We start from the raw sequence: 26,364 nt of genomic DNA, 5'->3' as shown, positions 1-26,364 counted from the left end.
TTTTCCATTAACAACAACTTTTAAAAAGATAAAGGGCAGAAATATTTGGGAGCTTAAGGGAGGTGAGTTTGTAACTAAAAGGCGAATCCCACGGAGAGATAATTCTCCAGCTTAACTTATAGCTTTATGAAACCAGCTTATCTCCAGCTCCTGATACCTGTATGTAAGTAGACCATTACTAAGGACATAATGCAATCAGCCGAGCAAACCGATCCTATCTAATTTACTTTTCTAAGTCTTAACTATTTTGCAGTAAGTTCATTCAACAAAGTGTTGATCACCTTTACTTAATTTATTTATTTATGGGGCCTGAATCGAAATGAAGAAAATATGATATGGTGGGGAAAGGACAGGGACCTTAGACTCCGAAATATCTGTGTTTCAATCTTGGCTTTATCCCTCAATCAGAGAAGTTTATGTACGTCTTCTCTGTTGTGGTTGCTTCATTTGTGACACAGGGTGACAGTGTGGACTTGCCTCGTTCACAGACATGTTAAGAGTATATGTACAGGGGCGCCTGGGTGGCTCAGTGGGTTAAGCCTCTGCCTTTGGCTCAGGTCATGGTCTCAGGGTCTTGGGATCGAGCCCCACATCGGGCTCTCTGCTCAGAAGCCTGCTTCCTCCTCTCTCTGCCTGCCTCTCTGACTACTTGTAATCTCTGTCTGTCAAATAAATAAATAAAAATCTTAAAAAAAGAGTATACGTACATGTAATATGGTCACTGGCACATAACAGACATTGAAAACATAGCAGTGCTAATGAAAATATTTCTGTTTTCCCAATGTGAGTACAGTGAAGCTTCATGTGTTAGCTCATCTACTTTTCAACAATGCAGTGAGGAAAACAGTTCTTTCACAGTTGAAACTATGGTGCTAGTGCTGGGACTTGAGCTTATAGGTCATGCAACTCCAAATCCCAAGCTGTTGCGTTCTCAGGATCAGAGACAGACAACACCATTTTCATTAAGTGTCAGGTCACTGAGTGCTAGGGAAGGCTGTCTCTGTCATTTGGGCAGGTCAGATCAGGAAACACAAATGTTGGAACATTTATTAGGGGGATGTCTGGAGACCTCGAGCCACAGAAGAAGTGCATGGTATATATGTCATGTCAACTAACAGTGACAGGTTCTGGACAACTCTGCATGTCACTGTATTTTAAAAAAGCTCACAATACAACCTCCTCCACTGAGGGCTGCTGGCTAGGGCACCAGTGTGTATGTGTGTGTGTGTGTGTGTATATATTTCTAATGTAAACACTTTGAAGAATCAACTCCACCAGGGGGCCTAGATGGTTCAGTTGATTAAGCATCCAGTTCTTGATTTTGGCTCAGGTCATGATCTCAGGGTCCTGGGATCTGGCCCAGAGTCAGGCTCCATGCTCAGCGTGGAGTCTGCTTGTCTCTCTCCCTCTGCCCCTCCCCACTCTCTAAAATAACTAAATAAATAAAATCCTAAAAAAAAAAAAAAAGAAAGAAAGAAAGAAAGAAAACCCTACAACAAAAAAACTTTACAGCACATCAAATTTTATTAAGAACATCTCCAGCACTTATAAACAGTAGGTGACTGCAGGCTTGAGGACCCAGCTTACATCCAACATTCACTTATTCTTAATTTTTTACTATTTTAAATTTTTACTTATTTTTTATTAGTAGTATTTACATTTTAACAACCGGGGGCAATACCTGTCCTTGTAGCATCAACTTCCACTTTAATAATTCTAAATACACAGAATGGTCATGTAGGAGCAGGAATGCTGGTGAGAACCAGTCAAAGAAATTCTGCCCCATCAGGAGCTCCCTACTCAGACAGGACTTGGTCAAGGCTTGATGTGGAAGGACACAAAGAAAGGGCATTTTTTTTTTAATCTCAAAAATGATAACTAGAATATTAACAATAAAATTATAAAGGGCACATGCAAATCAGTTCATCAAAAAAAAAAGCTAGGATCTCAGTTGAAAATGGGCAAAAGGCATACACTTAAAATTTATATGCAAATAGCTTTTTTTTTTCAAGATTTTATTTATTTATTTGACAGAGAGAGATCACAAGTAGGCAGAGAGGCAGGCAGAGAGAGAGAGAGGAGGAAGAAGGCTCCCTGCTGAGCAGAGAGCCCGATGCGGGACTCGATCCCAGGACCCTGAGATCATGACCTGAGCCAAAGGCAGCGGCTTAACCCACTGAGCCACCCAGGCGCCCCTGCAAATAGCTTCTTAATAAACATAGAAAACTCTTTAATCTCACTAGCAATCAAATATGTCAAAAATAGTACCACATTAAAATGAGGTACTATTTTTTGCCCGTAAAATTAGGAAAAGATTTCTCATTTTGAATGGTTATACCAAATACGGATGAGTGCGTGGTGGGCCAGGTGATGTAAATTAGTACAGACCTTTAGAAAAGCAATTTGGCAGCATGATATCAAAAGCCTCGGAAAAGCTGATATTTTTGGTGAAGTAAATCTGAGCCTGGGAATCTATTCTAGGGAAATCATCTGCAGTTTGGGCAGAGAAATGTTAAGGAAAAAAGAAAAGCAAAAAAACACAAAATAATGAAACCCATCTAAATGGTCCATACTAGGGAAATGGCTAAGTAAAGTGTTTTATATTTGCATAATAAATTATTCAGGCATTAAAAATAGTTTTAATGAATAAAAGTCATGTGACGATTTTGAGATAAATTGGGGGAAATTCTTGCATTGTTAAAGAAAAGAAAAAGAAGTGTATAAGTATGAGTTCAACCATCAAATCATTAGGAAAAATTGGGAAGGAACTGTAGGCAACCGCTCTATTAGTCATCTCTGAGTGATGGGACTATGGATGACTACTTTTCCTTCTTCCTGCTTTTTTTGCCTTTCCCAATTTTTTCCATTACCAGCATGTATATTCATGAATATGTATATGAATTAGGGATGTACACTTGGACTTTGGGGCTGAGAACAAACTTTGTCCAATGACCCTGAATTTGTCCGTATCTTCCAAGTATTCACATTTGCAGAGTCACCAAATATATTCAAGACTAGAAAAAAAGCACCTCAAAGTCGAATGAGGTGAATGCCAAGAGAGGCCAAGGAGAAAAATAACTGGAGATCAATAGGGAAAAGAATGAGAGCAAAAAACAAACACACAAACAAAAACTCTCCTGGAACATTTCCAGTCCGTTTCATCCTCTTGGGTTGAGCAGGAAAATGGAGGGGTCCAGTTGACCTGGGATAACAGGGCAGATCTGAGATAACCCTCCTTCACACTGAGCAGGGGAAGCTCCAGGATTTAGAACCCAGGGGCAGTGTGGTGTGGCTGTGCCCTGTGGCAAGTCCTGATCTTTCTCCAAGCCACTCGCACATCTTCAGGGGACTGAGCCTCGTTCAGGTGTGTAGACAAGTGTAAATAAAAACAGACCCATGACCGCCTTGCAGCTGGAGCTCTAGAAATCTAAGTCCTCTTGGCCAAAGGCATCTGTCCTGTCCATGGTGAAGTTTTTAAACCTCATTTCTGTGAAAGAAGGAGTTTTAACTACCTTCTCAACTTCTAGGCCAGAGGTCTTACCTGCTGCGTGCTCTGGAGTCCTGGGGCCCGAGGGGGCTCCTTCTTGCTCAGAAGCGGAGATTTCTGGATACATGCCTGTGACTTTTCTCTCTGAACCAGGGACCCCCTTGGACTCCTCTTCGATGCTCCTCATGTCTCTGCTCAAAGGCTTTTCCTCAGAGCCTTTCTGAGAGAGCTGAGAGCAGTTTCCCAGAGAAGATATGTTGAAGGAAGTGAGACCTGCTTTCCAACCTGACCTCTGGCAGGGGCTCTCTCCACCTGGGGTAGAGGGCAGTGCTGGCTCCCCCTCTTGGTCTGAGCTGCTGTTTCCAGAAGTCTCAGCCAGCTGACCCTGTCCGGAGCCAGCCTCTGGGCTACCTTCTTTCTCCCCCTGGTTTCCTCCCCCTAACTCTGATTGCCCCTCTCCTTCAGCTTCCCGCGTCTCTGGGGTTTTGACACCATCGTCCTGTCCTCCTAGACTTGGGTCATCTCTTCCTGAGGCTTCACCTTCCAAACTGGTGTCAGCCCCAGAGCCCTCTTCTGTGTTTTCTTCCTTTCCATCAGAGCCCTGCTCTTCCCCACCTGCTCCCTCTGGGACACTGCCTCGATCAGCCCCTGTGATCCCTTCTCTCTTCTGAGCAGTTGCCTCCTCCTCTTCCCCTCGGCAGTCTCCATCTCTGCCAAGGGTCTGGCTGCTCTCACCCTCATCCTGCTCCTCTGGCCCAGGGTCCTGGCCTAACCCCAGCTCCAGGCCTCCATTGGACTCCTGGATGGTCCCTGTCCCCAAGGGGTCCACCTGAAGCGGCTCCATCCTTTCCTCCTTAGAGGATGTCTTTGCAGCCTCCCCACTAGCACACTCTCCTTTCTTCTTCTGCAGAATATGCTGCAGGTCGAAGGCCTTTTTGATGGGTGCTCTGGGTGCCCCTGTTGGGTCCTTTGGGGACATGGGGATCACTTTCTTCCGCATGCAGGCCTCACAGGGACAAAACTCTTCCCCCTCAGGCTCCCCAACCAGCCAGGTGCCCAGGGTTCCGCTGAGGGTGGACGCGTCCTCCTCCATGGGGAAGGAGCCAGGACCCTGGCTTCCAGCCTGCCCGGAGAAGGCTGAGAGGTGCCGCAGGCCCTGGAGGCGACGTCTACGCTGCTCTGTCTGCAGAGACAGCTCCCACCGGAGGGCTTCCCGGGCCGGCGTCTTCCCCCCTGCCCGGCTCTGGATCTTTCGAAGCTCATTCTCAGTGCTCTCTCGGAGCCGCCAGTCCAGGTCCTGCTGCAGCTCTGCTACCATCTGGTCCAGCAGCCGGTCATTCTGCAGACTCCAGCGGGCTCGGAGCTCAGCTGTGGCGCTGGCAAGGTGAGCCATGAAGGCCTTCTCCATCTTCCTCAGCAACCTGGACACCCAGAGGGCATCAGGGTCCAGAGACACTCTGCGGGCCTGAGAAGAGCTCCTCTCCCCAGGCCCCTGAGTATGCTTGGCCTGGATTTGCACATGGCATGGCTCAGCTGCTTTGGGCAGCTTCTCCAAACCATGCTCCATTTGGGGACCGCTGGTATTTGGATCCCTCTCGCTGAGGCTCCTATGGAGCTCTGTGGGTTTCTCTCTTTCCCCTGGAGGACAAAGAAGAGTGGAGGCAGGGTCTCCCCCTGCTTCCTCTTCCTGCCCACTCTTAACTTCCTGGGCTCCCTCCCCATCCTGAAAGTTGGCCTCTGACATTTCTTGTCCCATGACTCTTTCCTCTTCTGGGAATCCATGGACACCCTCTCCTTGCAGTGCTGCTATTTCTTTTTCTTCTCCAACTTTCTCTAGCAGGGCCTCCTCATCTTGCTCTGTGTTTTCAACCTCTTGGTCCAGGTTATGTCCCAGAACCTGCCCCCCACTGTTTCTCTCTGTCTCATCTTTTCTGCTGGCACAAGTCCATGCTTGGGAATTTGAAGAGGCTGTGGAACCACTCGGCTGTTGGTTTCCTTGATCCTCTTGGCTCTCAGAGTTTCTAGAATCAGACCTCTGGGAGGGGATTTTCAAGGGCAATGCTATCTTCTCAGGGACCAGGGCACATTCCATGACACAGGGTCCGCTGCCCTCCCCTGAGCCTCCGGAACCACTGTGGACATCCACACCAGATGAGGATGTCGGCGTGAAGTCCTCAGTCATGATGTCAGACCTGAGGCCTGGCAGAGCCTGGCGCCAGCCAAGCTGCCAGAGCCCCAAGTCCAGCTCACCTCGCCTGAGGTCACATCCTGGCCACAGGGCCTGGATGGTGCTCAGGAGCTCCTGGTACCGAGAAGAATCTATAAACCTCACTTTGCCAATTGGAGGCCCAAGGTCTTCCTCAAAGAAGTGGAGCCCAGCAAGACAGGTGATAAGGGCCTGGGCAGAATGGCTGAGCCTCCTACCCACTGTGTTGGACACTTCAGGCAGGCTGCTAGGCCGGCCCTGCTTGGAGCCCATCAGTACCTTCATGATCTGTATGGATGCAGAGACCTTGTGAGGTAGCACACACTGGCCCACACGACAGTCTGCGGCCATGCCTTTGCCTGCTCCAGCTTCCCTGGGGTCTTCTGAAACTCCATTACAAGGAAGACCCTCTCCTGACTTGGGATCAGCATCACCGGTTATTGGGAAGGCTTCACCTGGTTCTGCTTTCTCGCTGGTGGCCCCTTCATGTGACAGTTGTCTGACCTGTGTTGGCTCCCCTAGACATTCTGGGGAATGTTGGTCCACAGGGTCCTCCTTGGGGCCTTCTGGGTCATTCCCTGCCACATCTGTGCTCTCATCCACCATCTCACATTTCATGGGTATGGGCTCCTCTGGAATGTTGCTCAGCCATTCACGGACTAAGGTGTCTGGTGAGGCTTGGGGCAGAGCACCCAGCACCATTCTTCCATCTTTCTCTTGCCCCTCTAGGTTTTCCCCTCTACCAGTAACCTTCTTCCCCTGGTATATTCTCCCAGACCTGGGGCCACAGCTGGAACTTCCCCTTCTCAAGGCTTTGACTGCTTTCCCCATAGCCCCTGACTGAGAGCCAGGGGGTCGGGGGCGCCATGCATCAAGCATTCCCTCCCCCAGCTCTCCCCGACCTGGCCTGCAGTCAGCCCTGGGGCTGCTGCTACATGAAGGGTGTTTCTTGACAAAAGGCCATGTTCTTGGGGGAGTGGGACAGTATCTGCTGCATGCCAAGGAGACCTCAGAGAAGGGTCCCAGGCTTCCCAATGGCTGGGAGGTCTGTAGGGCATGAGACGTACAACTGGGGGTCCTGTGGAACAGGCATGTGCGGATCGATGAGCAGCTGCAGCCTTGATGGGCTCCTGGCATCCCTGTGTCGGGCTGTCCAACTGGCAGAACTAAAGGCCAGGAAGACTTGGGAATGCTGCCCCCTGCCTTTTTGTCTAGACCATCAGCTTGGTTGCTCAAAGAGTCTGATGTGTTGGAAGGTGTGGGAGCTGATGAGCATGCCCTGAACTCAGGGTCCACTTCAGCCTCAGCAGAGGGAGGGTATGGGGAGTAGAAACTGGAAGCGCAGTCCGAATTGCTCACAGGGGTAATGAGTGCACTGCTGACCCCCTGTGCATACTGGGAATGAAGAGAGGCAGAGAAGGGTGACCCTGTATCCTGGGAGGCCTGGTTCCTGGTACTGGGTGCGCTTGCTGAAAGGGGTGGCGCTGGGCCATTTGGGCCGGCCCTGCCTCGGCTGGGAGGTCCCGGCATTTGCCTGGGCATGGGTGAGTCAGGTGGGCAGTGGGTATGCCTTCGGGTGTGGTGTTGACTGGGGCAGCCTATCTGAGCCCCTCGGCTGAGAACAGAAATGCTGGGTGAGGACAAAGCACTGGCTCTGCCCTTCTTTCTTCTCTTGCCTGGGACTGAGGTGTAGGCAGAAGGTGGAGAAGAGCCTTCTGCAGTGTCCCCAGAGCCAGAATGACCTGGAGCCAGGGGCCGTCTCATCCCAGACCTACCCTCAGCCTGGGTGCTCCTGGTACCCTGTCCATTCTCTTCTGCCTGGGAGTCCTCATTCCTCAAAGACAAGGGACTCACCGTGGGAAGACTGGGGCCTTCTCCCTGAGTGGCCTTTGTTCGGGAGGTAGTCATGGCCCTTGTCTTGCTCTGGAAGCCCTGGTGCTGTTCACTCCTTTCACTAGACTGCTCGTGAGAACCAGCACTCCCTGAGGAGTCAGAAAGAGCACCTACCGTGCCTCGGGTCTGGGGCTTCAGGCAGCTGTGGTGCTCCCTGCTGCCATGCCCTGCTCCCTGCTGACCTGGGGCTTCCCTAGTCCGTGATGGGCCATCAGTTTCCCACCCTGCTCCCCTCTGGGAGGCAGCCCCTGAGGCTGAATGTAGGTCACAGCTGCCCACGCTGCCCTCTGGAGACCTGGAGCAGCAGGAGGGGTTTGACTCAGAGTCTTTGGGGGGTCTGTCGCTGGAGGCAGGGCTGACATTGTCCTTGCTGCTTCTTTTCCTTCTGGTGAATCCTTTGCTACAGGGCCTCCTGGAGTGGGAGTGTTGGGTCAGCCTGGATCTCCTCCGAGAGGCCATCCCCTCTCCCTGGGTGGAGTACAGGGGGTTCATCCAGATCTCATACCTGGACCCTGGCTGCCACAGGCCTTGGCCACAAGCTTCTTCACATCCTGCCTCACAGGGCCCCTGTCCCTGTGCCTTAGGTTCTGAGGAGCCCCCAGGGCGGTCCTCCCACACACAGTGGAGGGAGCCCACCTCCCCCAGGACAGGGACCTCCTCACTGGCTGCTGTGAGGGCTCTGGCCCTCCCCACCCTCCTGGACCAGAAGAGTGCGTCCTCCCCAAGTAGGTGGAAGCGGACTTTCATCTCTACAGACAAGCTGCCATCTTCGTTCATGCGGATCTTTTTCTCAACATCATCACTGGCCACCAATGGGCCAAGGTGGGCAGGAATGTTCTGAGGGTGTCCATCATGAGCGGGGTCCATCTGAGCATGATGCAGGGACACCGGAGGGTCGCTGAGACCAGACCTCTCTGATAGCAAGGAAAACCGCTGTGGCCGGCTGCCCGACCTGGACCTTGAGTGGATCACACTCTGCTTGGCCTTTGGCCCCCAGCTTCCTGGCACACAATGAAAGTATGAGAAAAGAGGAAAGACAGTGAGCTACTAGGGGGAGCTTCAGGATCGGAGAATAACGGCTAATCATGAGCCTTTCATCACCTAAATACCCTGCCACCCCCAAAACCACAAAGTAAGGACAAACCATTCTAGAATGATTATCCAGTCTGTAATTTAGGAACCAGCTTTGAGATGAACTTCAAGTCTGAATTCTGTCTCAACTCTGCCACTTCCTTGCTGTGTAGTTTTTGGCAGAACCTCTTTACTGAGTTGTAAAAAAATAATGGTAAGTTTGTTTTGATGATGCAGGGCAATGAACATAAAACTTTCTGCAGAGTTGCTAGCACAAAGTATGTTCTCAATAGACAACAGAGTTGGCAGGCAGAGCAGCAGTGCCCAGAGCTATCTCCAGGTCTGACTCGTGCCCACCCCCAACACAGGAAGCAAAATCAATAAGATGCTGCATAGGCGCCTGATTGTAAACTGCAAAATGTTTTGCAGTTATTAGTGGTGATTTATCATCCTAACACTCATCAAGCTTTGGGGGTGATAAATGATTGCAAGAAAGGACCTGGACACACAACACCAAGTCCTGATAGTCAAGCCTGCACTCTAGCCATGAAAAAGAGGAAAAGGGAGCCCTTGAAGGAAGAAAAAGTGATCCCAAGTAATAATGAAGCCCTTAATGCATTCTCATTTCATCTCCTCTTGCTTGGGAAGAGGAAAGGCCTAGTGGAGGCTGAGCCTATGGCCAGCAAAAGAAAAGATCCTTCCACCTGAGTCCTAGACAGAAGGTTTTGCCAAGTTCTGCTCTTCCGTAAGCACGTAATGAGATTGGGAGCTCCTCCAAAGGGGGGCTCTGTGGATAAAAGGTCTTTGTACCTCTAGCACCTGGCATGCAGTAATCACCAAAACCATTATTGTCATTTCTTAGCAGCATTTCACAAAGGATGTTATTTTGTTTATTCACCAAATTGGCCCATTTCCATTCCAATAATTTTGCTGAACATTTCAACCTGCAATTGTTAATTATGCCTTTAAAATAATGTGTTTTTGAATAACAACACTTATACTCTGGCACATAGTAGGCTTTTTGGAGCAATATACATACAGTTGGATCAGTTGGATGTAGAGATTGATGAATAGATGGAGGATTAGTGATTATTGTTAGTTTTAGTCCATTTGGCTTCTATTGTTGCCTAAGGGAGTCATGAAAGATTCAGATGCCACATACCCATGGTCCATTGCCTCCATAATGTCATGTCCACCATTGTCCTAAATAAAGCTTATTTTAGATCCTAGAAACTTAGAGTTTAAGATCTCCTAATCCCTGTTCTCTTTAAATACCAGACTCCCCTCTCTCACACACCAGTCAAATTTCAACCCAATTAAGGTTGATGGCATTAAGAAAGAAGAATAGGCAAGGATGACCCCAAACAACTGGGATACATAAAAATTGGAGCCAAAAGGCAGGTTTTTAAAATTATCTAGAAGGGATATCTGCCTAGTCCTACTGAACCACTTTCCAGTGCAAACAAAATTGGGGAAACTCTAAAACTAACTCACCAGTTTTGTTTCTTGGAGTCTGCCCAGATAAAGTTTCAATTCCATGTCTTCTAGAATCTTCCATTGCCAGAGGTTTGAAAGACTCATAGCCGGCACATACTAGCACTGAGGGACTGTGGATCAGACCCTTCAGAGAGTCCACCTGAAAAAGGAGAGTGTTGAGTTAGGAAGCCTAGTTTGCAGAGCTCATCTACCCAGGAGACATAGGTAGAGGAATAATCTCATCACTCTGACCCTTTGCTGAAGTTTGCACATCTCACCCCAGAATTCTGATCCTATCCACTTGCCATAATACCTCCATAACTAGCTGGGGTCTTAGGTCCTATCACCATGACCTTCCTCTCTACCTATACCTCTCCCTCCACCCACTGTAAGTCTTGTGGTTTAGGGGTTCTTCTGGATGCCTCAGGTGGAAAACACTTCAAGAAGTCTTTGTCCTGCTTCCCTGCCCACCCTTGCAGCCTCCAGAATATGTATTTTTTTTTTTTAAGCAACCAAAGCAGAAGGGCCTCCAGCTTCCCTATGGAAATCTGATTGACTATCTCACTCATTTCCCACAAAGAGTTCTCTCCTGGGTCCAATCTTTGTTTTCCTATATAATATTGAGCCCATCGCTTCTGCTTTCAGCCCTTCTGGAACAGAGAAGGGCAAGGCTGCTCTCTGTACAGGCTCCTCCAATGATTCCCTAGGCTCCAGACCAGAGGCTTATTCCATCCTTTCCCACCTACCCTAGGATATCCTGGGCTATATGCTGAGCAGACAATTGCATTCCAAGAAACAGGTCCCCGCTTTTAGAAAAATTTCCATGACTCTGAGGCTCCTATGGCACATGTGAGACTATGCACTATTTATGACATTATATTGTAATTGGCATTGTTGGGGGATTTAGTTTCATCTTCAAAGGGCTGAATCTGTTCTTCTTTATTTTCTCAAATCAGAAGGGTATGTTCATTAACAAGGAAATGAGAAAAAGAGAACTCTTGCATCCTCTCCCCACAAATGACACTAAATTAGCTGTCCACCAGGTATTTCAACCTAGTTAATTAGAAGTTTCTTTCAAACTACTAAGCACATTTCTTTGTTGATTTAGAACTCTAGTGCATCACAAAAATACAAACATAAACCAAGTCTATCAATTTATAGATGTAGTCATACTTCTAAGAAATCAGACTTTCCCAAGGGGGAAAAAAAGAACTCAGGGCTAAATGATGCTCTCATCTTAAAAAGAGGTCAAGGTTTAGGATCCACACACAGAAAGAGGGTTATTGAGAGGATATTGAGAGTGTTCACCTAGTCAAGGATCTGAAATCTGATAACCTTGCCACAGCCTGCCCTGGGGAGCAATGAGACTATTTTGTTTACAGAAACTCTAATAGTTCTACATTAAGTCTATATGAAAACACACTAATATTTTTTCTCCAATTAACTTATTTTTGTACCTGCTCTCTCCCATTTCGCCATACCCACTAAACTGTAGCTAATTGAAGGTAGGTACCTAGCCTTATTTTCTGTATCCTCTGCATGTAGCACATGCTGGTACATGGCAAATTGCCATAATTTAGGAGTTTTCTTACATTATGACTCTTACATTATGTTGATTCTGTCATTTGCCAGCCATGTAACTATGAGCAAATTACTTAACCTTTGTGCCTCAATTTTCTTACCTATATAAAGGAAGTAATAACATGAATTGCCTTGTGAGTTTGTGTGGTAGAGGTCATGTCCTCGATTAGTTAACCTCTATTTTACTCTTTTTCTGGTGTAATTTCCAGTATGGCAGAGTGTACAAAGCTCTATATACATTTTCTGGACTCCTTTGCAGCTAGAATTCTAACTATGAAATCATTTCTAATAATTAGATGCACTTGCACAAGGTAAGAGAAATGACAGTGGAGAAGAACACTTCTTTCTTTTGCTTTTGACTGTTGCCACACACACAAAAAAGTCTCAAAAGTATGAAGGGATGTGTGCAGCTGAAATGGCAAAAGCCACACTCATTGTCCCAGTACCTAGTCACCAGCATTCTGGTTATCAACAGACAGCAGTAGCACATGACCCACCTGATTCCAGAGCATAGAAATGGTGGGCTAATACTGAACTCAGTTATTCCAGGGACTTCATCCCAACAACCCACTTGCTTGATTGTGTTAAATGTATCTACCCAGATGGGTCAAATCTGTGATATTCTGGGAATTATTTCCAGAAATCAAGCCTATGAGCCTCCAGCTCTCCAATCTTTAAGCCCAAAACTCTCTGTGTATAATTTCTTCATGCTTAAGATACCTACAGAGTTTTCTGTTCCCTATACTGAATCATGACTGATTCAAGGTACAGTATCAGATATTGTTGCAGGCAATGGAGCCTCAAGGATAGGAGCCTTGAATTAGTCATCTGACCTGATTGGGTTTGAAGGCAGTGATAATCTGGTTACAATGGGATACTGGTGGTCTCTGGCACAAAGTGATAAAATGGGCTCTTGAATGATCACCTCTGATAGTAGAATGCAACTTACTGAAAGCAAGACTTTGACCATCACTGGCTGCCACGATAGACCTTTTTCATGAGAATGAGAGCTGCAAGGACTATGGAGTAGGCTGGCTTCTCTGACTTAAAGAAAATGGTAAGCTCAAGGTCCAAACTCTCAGTTCAGGGATAGCCAGAAGACTAGGGTGTTTCCACTACTAATATAAAAGAATGTCTTTTCTCTTGTCGCCAAACATCAGATGCAGAAACAGATTCTTCTAGCTCTTGAAATAAAACTGAAATGATTGTTTTGTGATCCATCAAACCATAAAGCAAGTGTGTCAAAGCAGCGCCCCATCATCAGGAGGTGGTGACATGGACTAGATCAGGCTCCAAACATTTGAATGGAAGGCATAAGTAATTTTCATGAGTCACACTCCAATTTCACCTGCTTCTGCTGCATTGCCACCTCTCCTGCCCTCCCACTTACAACTTCCTGGAGGAGTTCCCTATGACCACTCAACTGAAGAAGAAAATATTTAATTTGGGGTTTCAGATGGTTTCACAGGATATGCTGACACAAGTCAAAAGTTGACTGCTACACCATTACAGACCTACTTGGGGGGCTATGAAGGGCAGTGAGGAAGGAAAGTACAAGACACAGTTTGATTGGCTACTTTTCATGTAAGGAGCAATGGCAGGAGGTCCTATGGAAATTCATAGGCAGTGGCTAGCATTTCAAACTGACAATCAGGGCCTTGGACAGAACAAGACTGGAGGGCTGGTGACAAGGAACTCTAGAGAAGAATCTAAATGGGTCTCCCAGAATGTGCCTGGAGAATAAGAACATTTGTGTCCCATGGAATTCCCACCAGAAGGTGATAATCATGTGGACAAATGACCTGTTTTAATGACTATTAGTCATTCTTTTCCTTCAATCACCTCAAGGTGTGCTCAGTTGGTTCATGAGCAGAGTGGCAAAGTAAACATGAACTAGGAATGTAAAGTACCTTATTCATGTGGGTCTGATGCCATGTCTGCTGAGAGTCCAATCTTCTAAGAGCAGAAATCCATGCTAAACTTGTGCCCAAACACTTGAGATTTGCAGCATACCTTGAGGTGTTCAGACATCCATCTCATGGGCCATTTCATCTCATTTCTTTAGGTCAGAGAAGCCAGCCTCCATAGTCCTTGCAGCTCTCATTCTCATTAGAAAGGTCTGTCATGGCAGCCAATGATGGTCATTGAACCCCCCAACAGGGGGAGAGTAAGAAATGTGGATTCACTGGAATAGACACTAATTTTGAATATATATTTCCTTCCTTGCCCAAATATTTCTTCTAGTATCACCATCTGTGGACTTACTGAATACCTCATTCATCATTGCCATAATCCATGAGAATTACTTCTATCCAAAGAACTGATTTCATAGCAAAAGGAGTGAGGCAATGCACAAATACCCATGGAGTTCACTGTGTAGCCATATCCCCATCACCCAAAAGTAGATATAACTTGTAGAACAGTGGATCATCCTATGGGCACCAGCTCAAAGTAATCACTTTATAATGTTGAGGCATTATCTTGCAAGAAGTGATATGTGCTCTGGACTGGCAACCACGCTAGAGTATAGTGCTGTTTCTGCACAGACAACAGATACCTGGGCATTAAAGGGTGGGAATGAGAACAGCTCCTCTCACTATTACACCTATGACCTAGCTACAGACATTTTGCTTCCCACCCCCAACAACTTCAGGCTCTGCTAGTTTGGAGGACTCTGGGTCCAAGGGAAAATGTCCCCACCAGGAGACACAACAGGGGGTCACTGAAGTTGAAAGCTGAGACAGTCCCTTGGCCATATGAACCAAGAGGCAACAAGAGGGGTTCTGTGTTGAATGGGTCTGTAATGAGTCTCTCAGAATGAGAGTTTGGATCCTATTCAATCTTGGTTAGGGGGAATAGGATGCTATTACATAAATAGGGTCAGGGAAAAAGTAATCTATAGCCCAGGGAATCTGTTGGGTGATTTCTGTGGCTGCCATATTCAGTGGTAAAAATTAACACAAGAGTACAACAATTCAGGAAGGACCCCCAAGGGCTCAGAGTCTGCAGAAATGATGTAGCACATGCTAGCACATTGTAAATGCATTATAATTTAGATGATGGAAATGGTCCACAGACACTCTGCCATAGCTATAACCATATTCAGCTGAGGTGCTGACAGAGGGCAGAGGGAATATAAAATGGACAGTAGAAGGAAACCTAATACCATCAATGGCCTTGCAGTAGATAACCTAGTTTTCTTCACAACTCTGCTAGGCATAAATCAATTTTCTATGTTTTGCCCTTGCTTCCCTCTAGCACTTTTTACAAGTTATTTTGGTGACTTGACAGTTAAATCTTAGGACAGAGACTACAAAGGTGGGCTTGTGCCCAGAGGATGGATGGTACAGTGCTGATGTGACTCTGGGGATAAGGCAAATATATTTTGATTGTAGGAAAGATAGCTACATACTTAGGTGGGAATATGCTGCTGTAGCTGCTGCTTGTAAATTTAAGCAGTGGTAGAATAGTGTATGCAGGTGTAAAGTATCGATAGGATTAGATTATGGGGAAACTGTTGATTAGATCAAGCCACCTCCATCCTCCATCCCGTGCACCTTTGGTATACACTCATGTTCTGCAGGAGCTGAAAAGGCAAAAATTATATTCACTAGCCTTCTCCACAGTTCAGGCTGTATGCAGATTGGGTTCTCCATCAATTAGATGCACTTGATCAAGTCTGGGAAAGCAAGGAGGGCAGATACCATCTCTTCTTCATTCTGATTGTTGTTGCTGTGAAGGAAATGTGTGGGTACCAGGAGGCCATAGCAGCCCAGGCGGCAGGCTAGTCCCGGCACCCCAGTGCTCCTGCGTGTCAAGAGTGCCAAGATGCAGCTGTGGCAGTTTCCTGGTCCCAGCTTTATAAGCTTGGATACCACTTCAGAGAAGTATCCTTGAACCAATAATCACATTAGCTTCAAGCAGGGTAGTAGCTTCCTGCACTCTGCTGGGAGGTATTCCTGTAGATCCAGCTTAGAGCTCATGCCTCCAGCTGTCCAAATTTTTGGGAATCCCATAATATTCTGCCTTAGGTTACTTTCTGCTCAAGGTACTTTGAGGAACTTTTGTTTTTCACACTGAACTCTTCCTGAAATAGGTGATATTGGATAATAGAAGAATTGGATAAGAAAATAATAAAAATGTGCAAGGCATCGTGTCTGGCACTCACTAAGCACTCACTAAATGGTAACCAAAATGCAAATAATAATTGCTTGTTTAACTGACTGCCTATCTCCACTCCTTTAATTTACCTTTAATTAGTAGCAATGCAATCAGTACCTCTTTTCAAGGAATAACCTCCCCATTCCATTTAAGTATTTTGATTTGAGGTCCAGAGAGCTTTTTAAAGGAAATAGCATACCTCAACAACCTACCTTTTTCCCACTCGTCGTGTACACTTGCTTCACAGGAAAGTGCAAAAGATCTGAGGCTTTGCTGAGAAAGGCTGTCATGTTTCTTGTATTTCTATGGCTGAGAACCAGAGTCTGCTGGAATCTAGGGTCTCCATTCTTAACCAGCATTATCTTCCTTGGGGCTTTAGGACCCTTGCAGGAAGAGGATGTTCCTGGTGCTTCACACCGGCTTTCAAAATCCCTTGATTGCTGAGTAGATGGACTTCTCCATTGTGACCAACCTGGCCTACTGGGTGTTTTGGGGGGCTTCTTATCAGAGCATAGGTAGCAACCACCATCTTCCAGCTGTTCCAGGGCACTGAGGCCATGCAGGCCGCGGGGTGTGGTGACAGAGCGCACCCCAAAGGAGAGAGGCACACGCTGAGAAAGCTCGTCCATTAGAGCACCAAAGCTCTTGAAAGCTCGTTGATCAACAGCCAAGCGAACCCCAGCAAATCGGGGATCCCCTCGCTTGAGGAAGGTTATCTTCTTGGCTGGTGTGACCTGGGTGACAGAGGGAGTCCGGGCCATGGAAGTCAGGAGGCACTCACGGTGGCTCAGGGCCTGGGCATCCCTTAAGGTGCTGTTCATGGTGGAGAGGCCCAGGCACCTGGAGTGGATCAGAGGAGGAGGAGAGTCAGAGAGCAACCCAGGGGAATTTGCATTTCCTCTCTCCCCTTTGTTACAGAGATACTTCTAGACCATCCCAAGTTTGTACCACTTAGCTTTGTGGAAGCTGGCTAATCCCTTTTGGTGGAATAGAAGAAAGGACAAAGGTCTGGCACCAGACAGATATGAATTCGAATCCCAATTGCCCACTACTATCTGTGATCCAGGAGGTTAGTGACATAATCTGTGTCTTGGTGGATCCCACCTGTAACATGCAGCCATATTCACTCTGTATAGTGAAAGTTCTCATCTGTAACCCAGGGGAACTCTCAGCTCTCTGGATTCGTGTCTTCTGGTGCCAGGTGAGCAGAATCCCTTGGCCCCAAACCCCTCAGGGACAGGAGTATAGCCAAGGAGACTTGTAACCCAAAGAGGATACCACCATGTCTTCTCTTTATTATATGGTGATGTTTGCTTTAAAGTAAAAAGAATGCCTCCTTCCTCCCATCCCTCCAAAGTCTTTGGAAGATGCATGATGGACCCTCTGGAAGAATACCCTGGCCCACTGCTAGGGGGCTTAGCCCAGTCTTGATAGGGTCAAGCCCTTTCATCCAACTGTTTGTTTCCATTCTCACTTAGGGATGCCCCACTGTCTTGCCCAGAGTTTGGAAAAGCCTCCTACAGGAACTCCCTGTCATTGCCACGCTCTGTTCTGTGTACCTGCTGGTCAAGTTGTCCTGAAACCCAGTTTTACCTGGGCATTCCTGTGCTCCAAACCCTTCATATGGTTCCCCAGTGTCTGCAGAAGCAGCTCAGGCTTGTTACCCTGCAATCTGAGGGTCCCTCAGACTTCCTTCTGGTTGCCCCCTTGAGCCTCAGCTCCTGCTTCTTTCCCACAGGAGTTCTCCACTGCCACCCAGCCCCCTGGCTCCCAGACTCTGCCTGCAGGGCACTCCTCATCCTTCTGCACCCTGACTTGGAGTCCCTCCTTTGTGGAGCCTGCCTCAACCCTCCAGTCTGGGGCAACCCCATTTTCAGTACAACTTCCCCAACATTTCCTATATCCTGGGCCTGTATCCTTCTTGACCACGTACCCCAAGGCTGGGAGGCAAGTCTGTACTCCCTGGGGCTCCATGCTCAGTATGGAATCCAGGAATCCAGGAAATACACACTGATTACTAACGCACATATTTCACAGATCCTCCTAACAATGCTTAATCCTGTCAGTAAACTGACACTTGGTGAATTACAGTCAGGTGAGGAATCTTTCCCACTCCCACATGGTTCAGACCACTACAGGACCCTCATAAATGTGCACACTGCAAGGAAATGTGGTCTTCCCTGCTGTAGCCATGAGTCTCATTTATGGCTCAGGATCCCCCATCTCCCTTCCTTACCTTTGCTCTCTATCTTATCCACATTCATCTCAGGAGAAAGAACTCTTCTCTCATTTTCAAAAGCATGGTGCACAAAGAGGTCTTATAATCCTCTCTCATCTCTGCTACGAACTTTATAATTAGCTTCTTCAAACTCCTCCCTCCCAACTAATCCCTTTAAGCTGCTTTCCTAGACCTCCCACTAACAACCCTGAAGCGGCCAGACGCAGTTACCCAGGCGTGTCCTCCTGCAGTCCCAACCTTTCTTCCCACTTGATTTCCATTTTCTTTCTTTTTTTTTTTTTTTAAAGATTTTATTTATTTATTTGACAGAGAGAAATCACAAGTAGATGGAGAGGCAGGCAGAGAGGGGGGGGGGGGGGAAGCAGGCTCCCTGCCGAGCAGAGAGCCCGATGCGGGACTCAATCCCAGGACCCTGAGATCATGACCTGAGCCGAAGGCAGCGGCTTAATCCACCGAGCCACCCAGGCGCCCCTTGATTTCCATTTTCACTTGCGATAATGTGCATCCTTCCTGGCCCTTACTGAGGCACTGAGAGGGAAATGAGGGGTGACTGTGTCCCCCAGTTCCCAATGTCACCATGTTCCCAATGTCAATGTTCTCTATTGTCACTGTGTCCTCTGATGTCACCATGTTCCCCAGTGTCACTGTGTCTCCCAGCATTGCTACGTCTCCTATGCATTCTGCTGCCTCCAAAGGCTTTTCTGCTCCTTGCAGAACATTTCTGGGCAGAGATGGCCTTTCTAGAGACCTCTGGGACAACAACTCTGCAGTGAGAAGAGGACTTTTCATGGGGAAAGCAGAAACTTGGCCTGAATCAAAGGCAAAGACCATTCTGTAGCGCCTTGAGGACCTATGCAAAAATGTTTAATATTGCAACATACACTCAAGAGGCTGACTACCCCTTTCCTTTGGCATTCTAGAAAATAACATCTTTTTGAATTAGAATTCTCAATCTCCAACTGACTTTTTGAAATAAAAAGAGAAATGGATCCAAAGTACCAAAGATCAGGCTAGTAGCAGCTACAGTTCACCATGAAGACTCCCTTGCAGCATGAAATCAAGCACATGGCCCCAAGAGAAGCTGAGGGAAACTATTGATCATGCCCTGCTGAATGCATCTAGGGGCACTCATACATAACTAGGTGGCTTGTACACATGCATAAATACACATACAGACACACGTGCATATGCAGGGCCACACACACACGTTAGAAAAAAATTTAGGGCCCAGGAGAACAAGCTGAAGGATCCACGGTGGCCTAGATCTGTGCCCTGTGAAAGGTGAGGGCACATATGACTCACGCTGCTCCTTGTGGGAAGGTGAGGCAACTGCTTGCTCTCCAGCCTCACTGACTGAAACAAACAGGTTCAGCTTCATCTCCTAGCAAGTCGCTGAGAAGTTAAGTATGACCTTCTCTTGCAACTACGGGGAAGGGAGAAGCAAATTGATTTTCTTTTTCAAAGAGGCTTAATAAATTTCTGATCCATTCACCTTCAAAATAACCTGGCCTGACGAGGTTATTCATTCATTCAATCACCCAGTCATTCATTCATTGGTGTACCCATTCAAGAGTTCTGAGCATCTGTTGTATACTACCAGGCTCTGTACTGGGTCCTGGAAATATGAAGATTACTGAGACATTTCATGCACCTTCAAAAGGTCACATTTTAGTGTGATAAGCAAGTACATTATTAAAATGCTGCATAAGAAATGTTTTGAGATATATAGCTATAGATATATTATACATAGGGTGTGACTGAAAGCAGATTAAGAAGAACAGCAAATCAGGGAAGACTTCCTGGCAGAGGTGACATGGAGTCTCCTGAGCTGAGACCTAAAGGACAATTTAAGGATTAGCCAAAAAAGGAAGAAGTTAGGAATAGGCCAAATAGATATGGCTTTGGTACCACTCTGACCCACAGGGGTGGGCAGTTGGAGGATGGGAGGAAAGGTGCTCAGGCATCTTGTGTGTTGTGATCAGCCGGCAATGTTGCTGTACCATCAGGGCAAAGAAGGGTCATAGGGTAACAGACACTTGCCATCGGGGCTCTGCTCAAGGCATTTGGGGTGCGGGTGTATATGCAAAGTTGCAGTGAAAAGCTTGGGCATTCAGCAAGAGCCTTCAAGGATGTCATCCTAATATTTTAGAAAGACCCACCCCTCTGGTAGCAGTAGGGAGGATGGGGCCTGGGAAGGCAGGAACATAGTTGGTGAATGAGGGCAATTGCTGTGTGACGTAAAGGGACTAATCCCATAGGGGTTGAGAAGGCACCAGCAGGACTGCTGACCAAAAGATGGGCTGTGAAGGGCACTGCAGGGGCCCTGCATGGCTCTGGGGGTTTCAGGCTCAGGGACCTTGATGGGAGGTGGTGCTGTCCACTCACCCAGCAAGGGAGCAGAGGGAGGAACAGTTTGGAGGAAGGGGTAAGGGAGTGGTGGCAAGGGCCATCCTCTCTGTGGAGGCAGATGCACTACACGTGAGTTCATCTGACATGGCTTTGTTAAGGGTGCTTTATTAAATATCTCCATGAGGATAAAGCAGCATAGACATAGCTCTGGAACCAGGAATCTCAACAGCAGACCCAAAAGCCCTTCTCCACAAAAGTCTGAGGGCCAGTGCTTGGCAAAAGCAAACTCAGGTTTCCTGCATTAGATCCAAGAACAGGTTAAGTGGAGAAAAGAGGACAGTGACAGAGTCTGGTAAAAATAGTAGAGAAATAAGAAGCAGATACCATTTCAGGCCAAGGTGACCAACTGTCCCAGCTTGCTTAGGGTTGCCCTAGTTTTAACACTGAACCATCCCCTCAAATGCTGGGACCCAAACTTCTCCTGCCACTCCCTGTCCCAAGCTAACCAGAGACTTATTCACCTTCAGCGTGTCCAGTGTGGTTTCCCAGGATTAATGGCCTTTTTCTCACAACTCAGGGGAAGTCGAGAGAAGCTGGCACTTCCATGGGTTGCTTCATGGAGCTGGGTGAGCCCCTAGACTCAGCAAGGCCTCAAACTAGAACCCAAACTGGTCTATTATTTGAAAGAGAAAGGCACTTGGACCCACCAGGGTGAAGGATGAGTGAGAGGACCAGTGAGGGTTCTGCCTTTCCTGGATTCCAAAGCTGGGTTTCTGAGTTAGGAAGGCCCCTTGGGTGGGCAGGCAGCCCTCAAGCCCTTGCCAGATCCTCCTACTCTGCTCCCAGTATGGTACAGCTGCCCCACTTTCACATGCCAGGGAGGGTGGAAGGAAAGAGAATGTAAAACAGGCCCTCAGATGGCGGACGAAGGATTAATAATCAGCTGATACATACAGGTGCATATATCAGTTTTTCCCTCACTGCTTTCCTCCTTATAAAATCAGGAGGTTTCTCTCCTTAAGCACTAGAGGGAGAGGATTTGGCCTCTTTAACAGATAATCAAAGTAGGACTCCAGGCCCAGCACAAAAAGAGGGTGGCCAGGGGCCCATTTAGCATCTCCCTTTCACATGAACCTCCCTCATGGTAGAGAGAAGACATTCTTTCCCCTCAAATGGGGGGAAATACTTTCATAAAGAAGGGTGGGTATAAAGGAAAGGAAGGGCCTGAGTCTTTTGGATGCAATGAATAGTTGGGGGGAAGGGGCAAAGAGAAGAATGGTGCAGAGCTGGAGGACAGCAAATAAGGTCTGCTTTCCAGCTCTCCACATTCAAAGTCCAGCTTAGGGTCAAGGGGGTGAATACTGGTCGTTGTGGTGGCAGGTGAGGGTCTTGATAAGGTGAGAGACACTCCAACAACAGAGGGTTTCTGGCACCCAAGCCCCATCACTAAACTTTAAAGGAGACCTCCCCTTGAACTCCCCACCCAACTTGCACGGGGGGTAGGACCTCACCAAGGTATGCTGGGCAGAATGGTTTGGAGGGAACTCTGATGTCAGATTTTCCAGGTGACCAGGGTGCTGCAGGAGATCAGGGGCCAGCTGCCAAGCTCTGGTGGATAGGCTTGGTGAGCACAGAGGCTATGGGGGTGAACCACTGGTGCTGAATAGGTCCCAGCAAACCCCAGGGTCCACAGCACCAGTCAGAGCTATTATGGGATTGGTTTAGGACAGCAAAGGATGGGGGAGGGGTACCAGGGGATTTCAGAAGGAAGCAGGGCAAGAAAGCAGAGGAGGCATTCCAGCTGTGTGTGGGAGGGGGAGGGAAGTAGGGAAAAACAGATTAAGGGGCAAAAGCAGAAAAAAATAGAAGTCACAGGAAATGCTCAAAAAGGTGATAGCCCTGGTAGAGAAATTGGCAGGCTAGGCCCGCAGGGGAGGAAACAGTGTTGTCGGCAGTTCTGGAAGCAGGCTAAGCCAGGGTGAGGAGCTGGAGGCAGGAGCAGGCAACAAGAGTGATGGATTCAGGAAGAGAAAAAATAGAGTGAATTCTGTAGGCAGGATGGAGGCTGGGCTTTGAAGGAGAAAAACTACAAGTGGCAAGGACACCAAAACTAGACTTAAGAGGGAGTGAGCAGGAAGTGGGGAGAGCACTGTAGCCAAAGCCTTGAAGGGTTGATTGATATTACACATCAACAGCTCAAAGAAGCAATGATGATGTCAATGGTACATGCCCCCAGAGAAAAATGCTTATGGCACGTAGCCTTCAGAGAGAATAAGAACTGCTGTCATTCAGGTAGCTAAGCCCTTCATAGGTTCCTCCAGTTACACATGGGTCCATACAGGGTGTATGGGGGCTAGAGCCATTTCACCACCCCATTTCAATGACTCTAGTTTGCCAAGGAGCACCACTGTATTGTAAGTCAAGAAGAAAGAAAGATAGACATGGTGGCAGACAAAGGCACGCTATTAATTGCAAGATACATCCTGATTGCAGAGATAGTAAAACATCTGCGGGGTGGAAGGGGAACCTGCGTATATTAAAGTCAATGAAATACAGTGTGACAAAGAGCCAAGCATGGGCTGTACACATTGCTATGACAAAGCCACAGAACTTATTCGAAATCAAGTTCTACAGAGTGATAACCACATCAGGGAATCGGTGTGCTACAACCTGGTAGTCATATCTACCAGATGGTCCAGCCATTTCACTTCTAGGTCTATACCCGAAAGAACTGAAAGCAGGAACTCAAACAGATATCTATACACCTAAGTTCATAGCAGCGTTATTCACAATAGCCAAAAGGCAAAAGCAACCCAACTATCTATCGACAGATGAACAAATAAGCAAAGTGGTATAGACATACAAATGAGTATTATTCAGCCTTAAAAAAGAAGGGAAGACATTATGCTAAGTGAAATAAGCCAGATAAAAAGGGAAAAACCCTGTATGATTTCATTCATCACAAGGTACCCAGAACAGTCAAACTCATAGAGACAGAAAGTAGAATGGTGGCTACCAAGGACTGGGAGGAGAGGGAACAGGGAATTAGTGCTTACTGGGGACAGTTTCTGTTTCAGAAGATAGAATGAGTTGAGATGGATGGTGGTGATGATTGCACAGCAATGTGAATGTTCTTAATGCCACTGAACTATACACTTTAAAATGGTTAAATGGTAAATTTTATGTTATATATATTTTGCTACAATAAAAAATGTAAAATAAAATAATAAAAAAAAATTCAAAGGAGGTGATGAGGAGAAATGTGATTTGGTGGATGGAGACTTTCCTGATCTGAAGTGGTGAAGGGTAGTCATATCAGACTGGCTCCACACAACATACTGGCTCCACACAGCAGACCAGGCACTCTCTGTGCTTAAGGTTCTAAGCAGTGGATTCAGAAAGAGCATCCAGCTATGTGCTGGAAATTTGGTTAGACACATAATGTGGCACAGCATGAAGGCACAGGTTTATGTCTAACAGAATTTATAATCCAGGAAGGGAAACAGAACACTTGCACCAGGGTCCTCACCTTTGGGCACAAGACTGTCCCTTCTGCTTCCAGGGGGACCCAGGCTCATGAGTTCACCTTGGCTCTTCCAGTAACTAGCTGATGTCTCTGAACAAGCTACTTAACTTCTCTGAGCATCAATCACTTTAATAATAAAAAGAAGTGCCAGACTAAAGGGCCACTGAGGTTACAGTAGAAGTTCATAGGAAAAGAAAACACATAATGTTATGCTATAAATGATTACCCTTGAATCTTGCAAATTCAAGAAATATTGGGGTCATTAGTTCTTAAAAATATTGGAGTCATTAGTTCTTAAAATTGCCCAGGTAATATCCTTCCCTTTCAAAATTACGGTGAAAACCACAAACACCACCCCAGGAAAAAATGAGCACATTCCCATATTCCACATATCCAATGATTATAAGCACAAAATATTGCACACAATTTCAGGGGGTATTGGCCACTGAAGCCCACCCATAGATGACCCACAGAGATTCATGAAGTCCAGGGTAATATTTTTTTATCTAGATCTGAGGATCTAATTTAAAACATGTTGATTATGGTTGATAACATTACATTCCGTAATTGAAATCTGCTAAGAGAGTAAAAAATTAAAAGATTTATTTATTTCTTTATTTGCAGCAGGGGGGAAGATTTATTTATTTATTTGAGAGAGAGAGAGAGCAGGGAGGAGGGGCAGAGTGAGATGGAGAAACACAATCCCAAGCAGACTTCATGCTGAGCACGGAGCCTGAAGAGGGACTTGATGTGATGCTCAATCCAACCACTCCACGATTACAACCTAAGCCAAAACCAAGAGTCAATTGCTCAACAAACTGCACCACACCTCAAGAGAGTAAAACTTAAATGTTGTCTTCCATATACAAAGAAGTGTTGATGTACTTCTTGGAGATGAGAAAACTGAGAGGAGGGACAATAGAGAGGAAGACCATGGAGCTCTGGTTTACCAATATATGTAGGCAGCGGGATTTAGGAGGAAGGAAAGAAATTGTGCTTGTGAACATAGATGCTCTTATTCAACCTGTAGCTACAGGGAGAAGTTTTCCACAGATGGTTTCCTTTCTTCTTGATGATAAAAGAAAGACATGACCATAATAAGTCAGGAAAAGAGAGTCAGGATGGGAAGAAACCTGACATTAACATAGAAAGTAAAATCCTTGGAAACAGTCTTTAAAAATAATAGTAAAAAAAAAAAAGACAACACGGGGTTAGAGTATGTTCCTGTCCAGCCCTCCCTCTCCCCCGCACACACACTTGCTAATATTGTTAAGACAGCTTATCAACAAGGGAAGTAGGCTAATGAGATGGCCTGGATTTATACAGCTTAAAATTGTACAGTGCAATGTGCAAAGAGGGATGTCTGAGTTCCTAAGAAGGCAGGAAGCATTTTTGGTTCTGTCCCTTCTGCCCAAGGTAGTGCTTGGCACATCACAAGTGCTTGACAAATATTTGTAGAATAAATGACGCTTGGGGAACCATGCAATGGCAAGAGTGGGGTGAGGAGTATTGTCAGAAAAGAGTGAACTAACAATAAAATAGGGGCAGGATAACCCAATGGTGGAAAGCTCTCCTGCCTGCCCATGGGCCAGTGCATGCAAAAAACAAACAGACAATAAAAGTGCAAGTCCCACAACTGCCATAGGCTAGAGAAAGCTGGGAGGGTTTGTGAGGCACACAGACAGGGCACACATCCTCAGGCTGCCAATGGCCCCAAGAAGTCAAGAAATCAGCTAAGGAGGCCTGAGGTCCAACAAACATACAACCACAGGTAAAAGCAATGGAATAAAGATCAAATAAACAAGTTAATGGGAAGAAACTAGGCAGAAGCTGGAGAGAAGGAAGGATTATATTTCATTGGGGCAGGCCAAGAAGGCACTACTGGGTGTTCTGAGAATGGCCAGAGCCTTTCCCTGACACTGAGACTGCTCTCATTTGAGCTTAGGAGACAACTTTTAGATAACTGGAATAATCCTAAGAGACTGCTGTATCAGAAATTGCATTTGGTTCCTAGTAACAGAGACCCTCCTCCCAAAATGATTTAAACCAGGTAGTTGTTTATTTTTCTCTCATATAGAAGAAGTCTAGTAATGGACATGCTTAAGCTAGTATAGAATGTTCCTGACAACTTCCATTTTTCTGCCCTGTTGCCCATACTGCTTGCCGATTTTCTCTCTTTAGCTTTCCTCATGGCCACAAGATAGCTGTTGGCAAGCAGCTTGATTGGAATCTATTCAACCCAGAACTAATGGTCTGCCTCCTCATGCTCCATGCTCATCAAGACCACCTACCACAGCTTGACTGCCAGCCCGTCAGCTCTTGTGTGCTCCTATCCATACCCCAAGTCACCCAAGTAGCTTAGAAAAGTGAACATC

The 26,364-nt window shown here is 46.7% G+C and overlaps 1 protein-coding gene across 1 annotated transcript; it reads right to left on the bottom strand.

The window, feature by feature from the left end:
• Window positions 1–3,419: 3,419 nt before the first annotated feature.
• On the bottom strand, window positions 3,420–16,696 carry RP1L1 (RP1 like 1). The gene is made up of 3 exons (XM_032332067.1): window positions 16,088–16,696; window positions 10,152–10,293; window positions 3,420–8,587 (listed from the first exon to the last, which is right to left on the bottom strand). Exons 1-3 carry the CDS (start codon window positions 16,694–16,696, stop codon window positions 3,420–3,422), a joined length of 5,919 nt encoding a protein of 1,972 aa, XP_032187958.1.
• Window positions 16,697–26,364: the final 9,668 nt, after the last annotated feature.

The sequence above is a fragment of the Mustela erminea genome, chromosome 2 (genome assembly GCF_009829155.1).
Source record: "Mustela erminea isolate mMusErm1 chromosome 2, mMusErm1.Pri, whole genome shotgun sequence".
NCBI lineage: Eukaryota > Metazoa > Chordata > Mammalia > Carnivora > Mustelidae > Mustela > Mustela erminea.
This window is presented reverse-complemented; position numbering and strand designations above follow the sequence as displayed.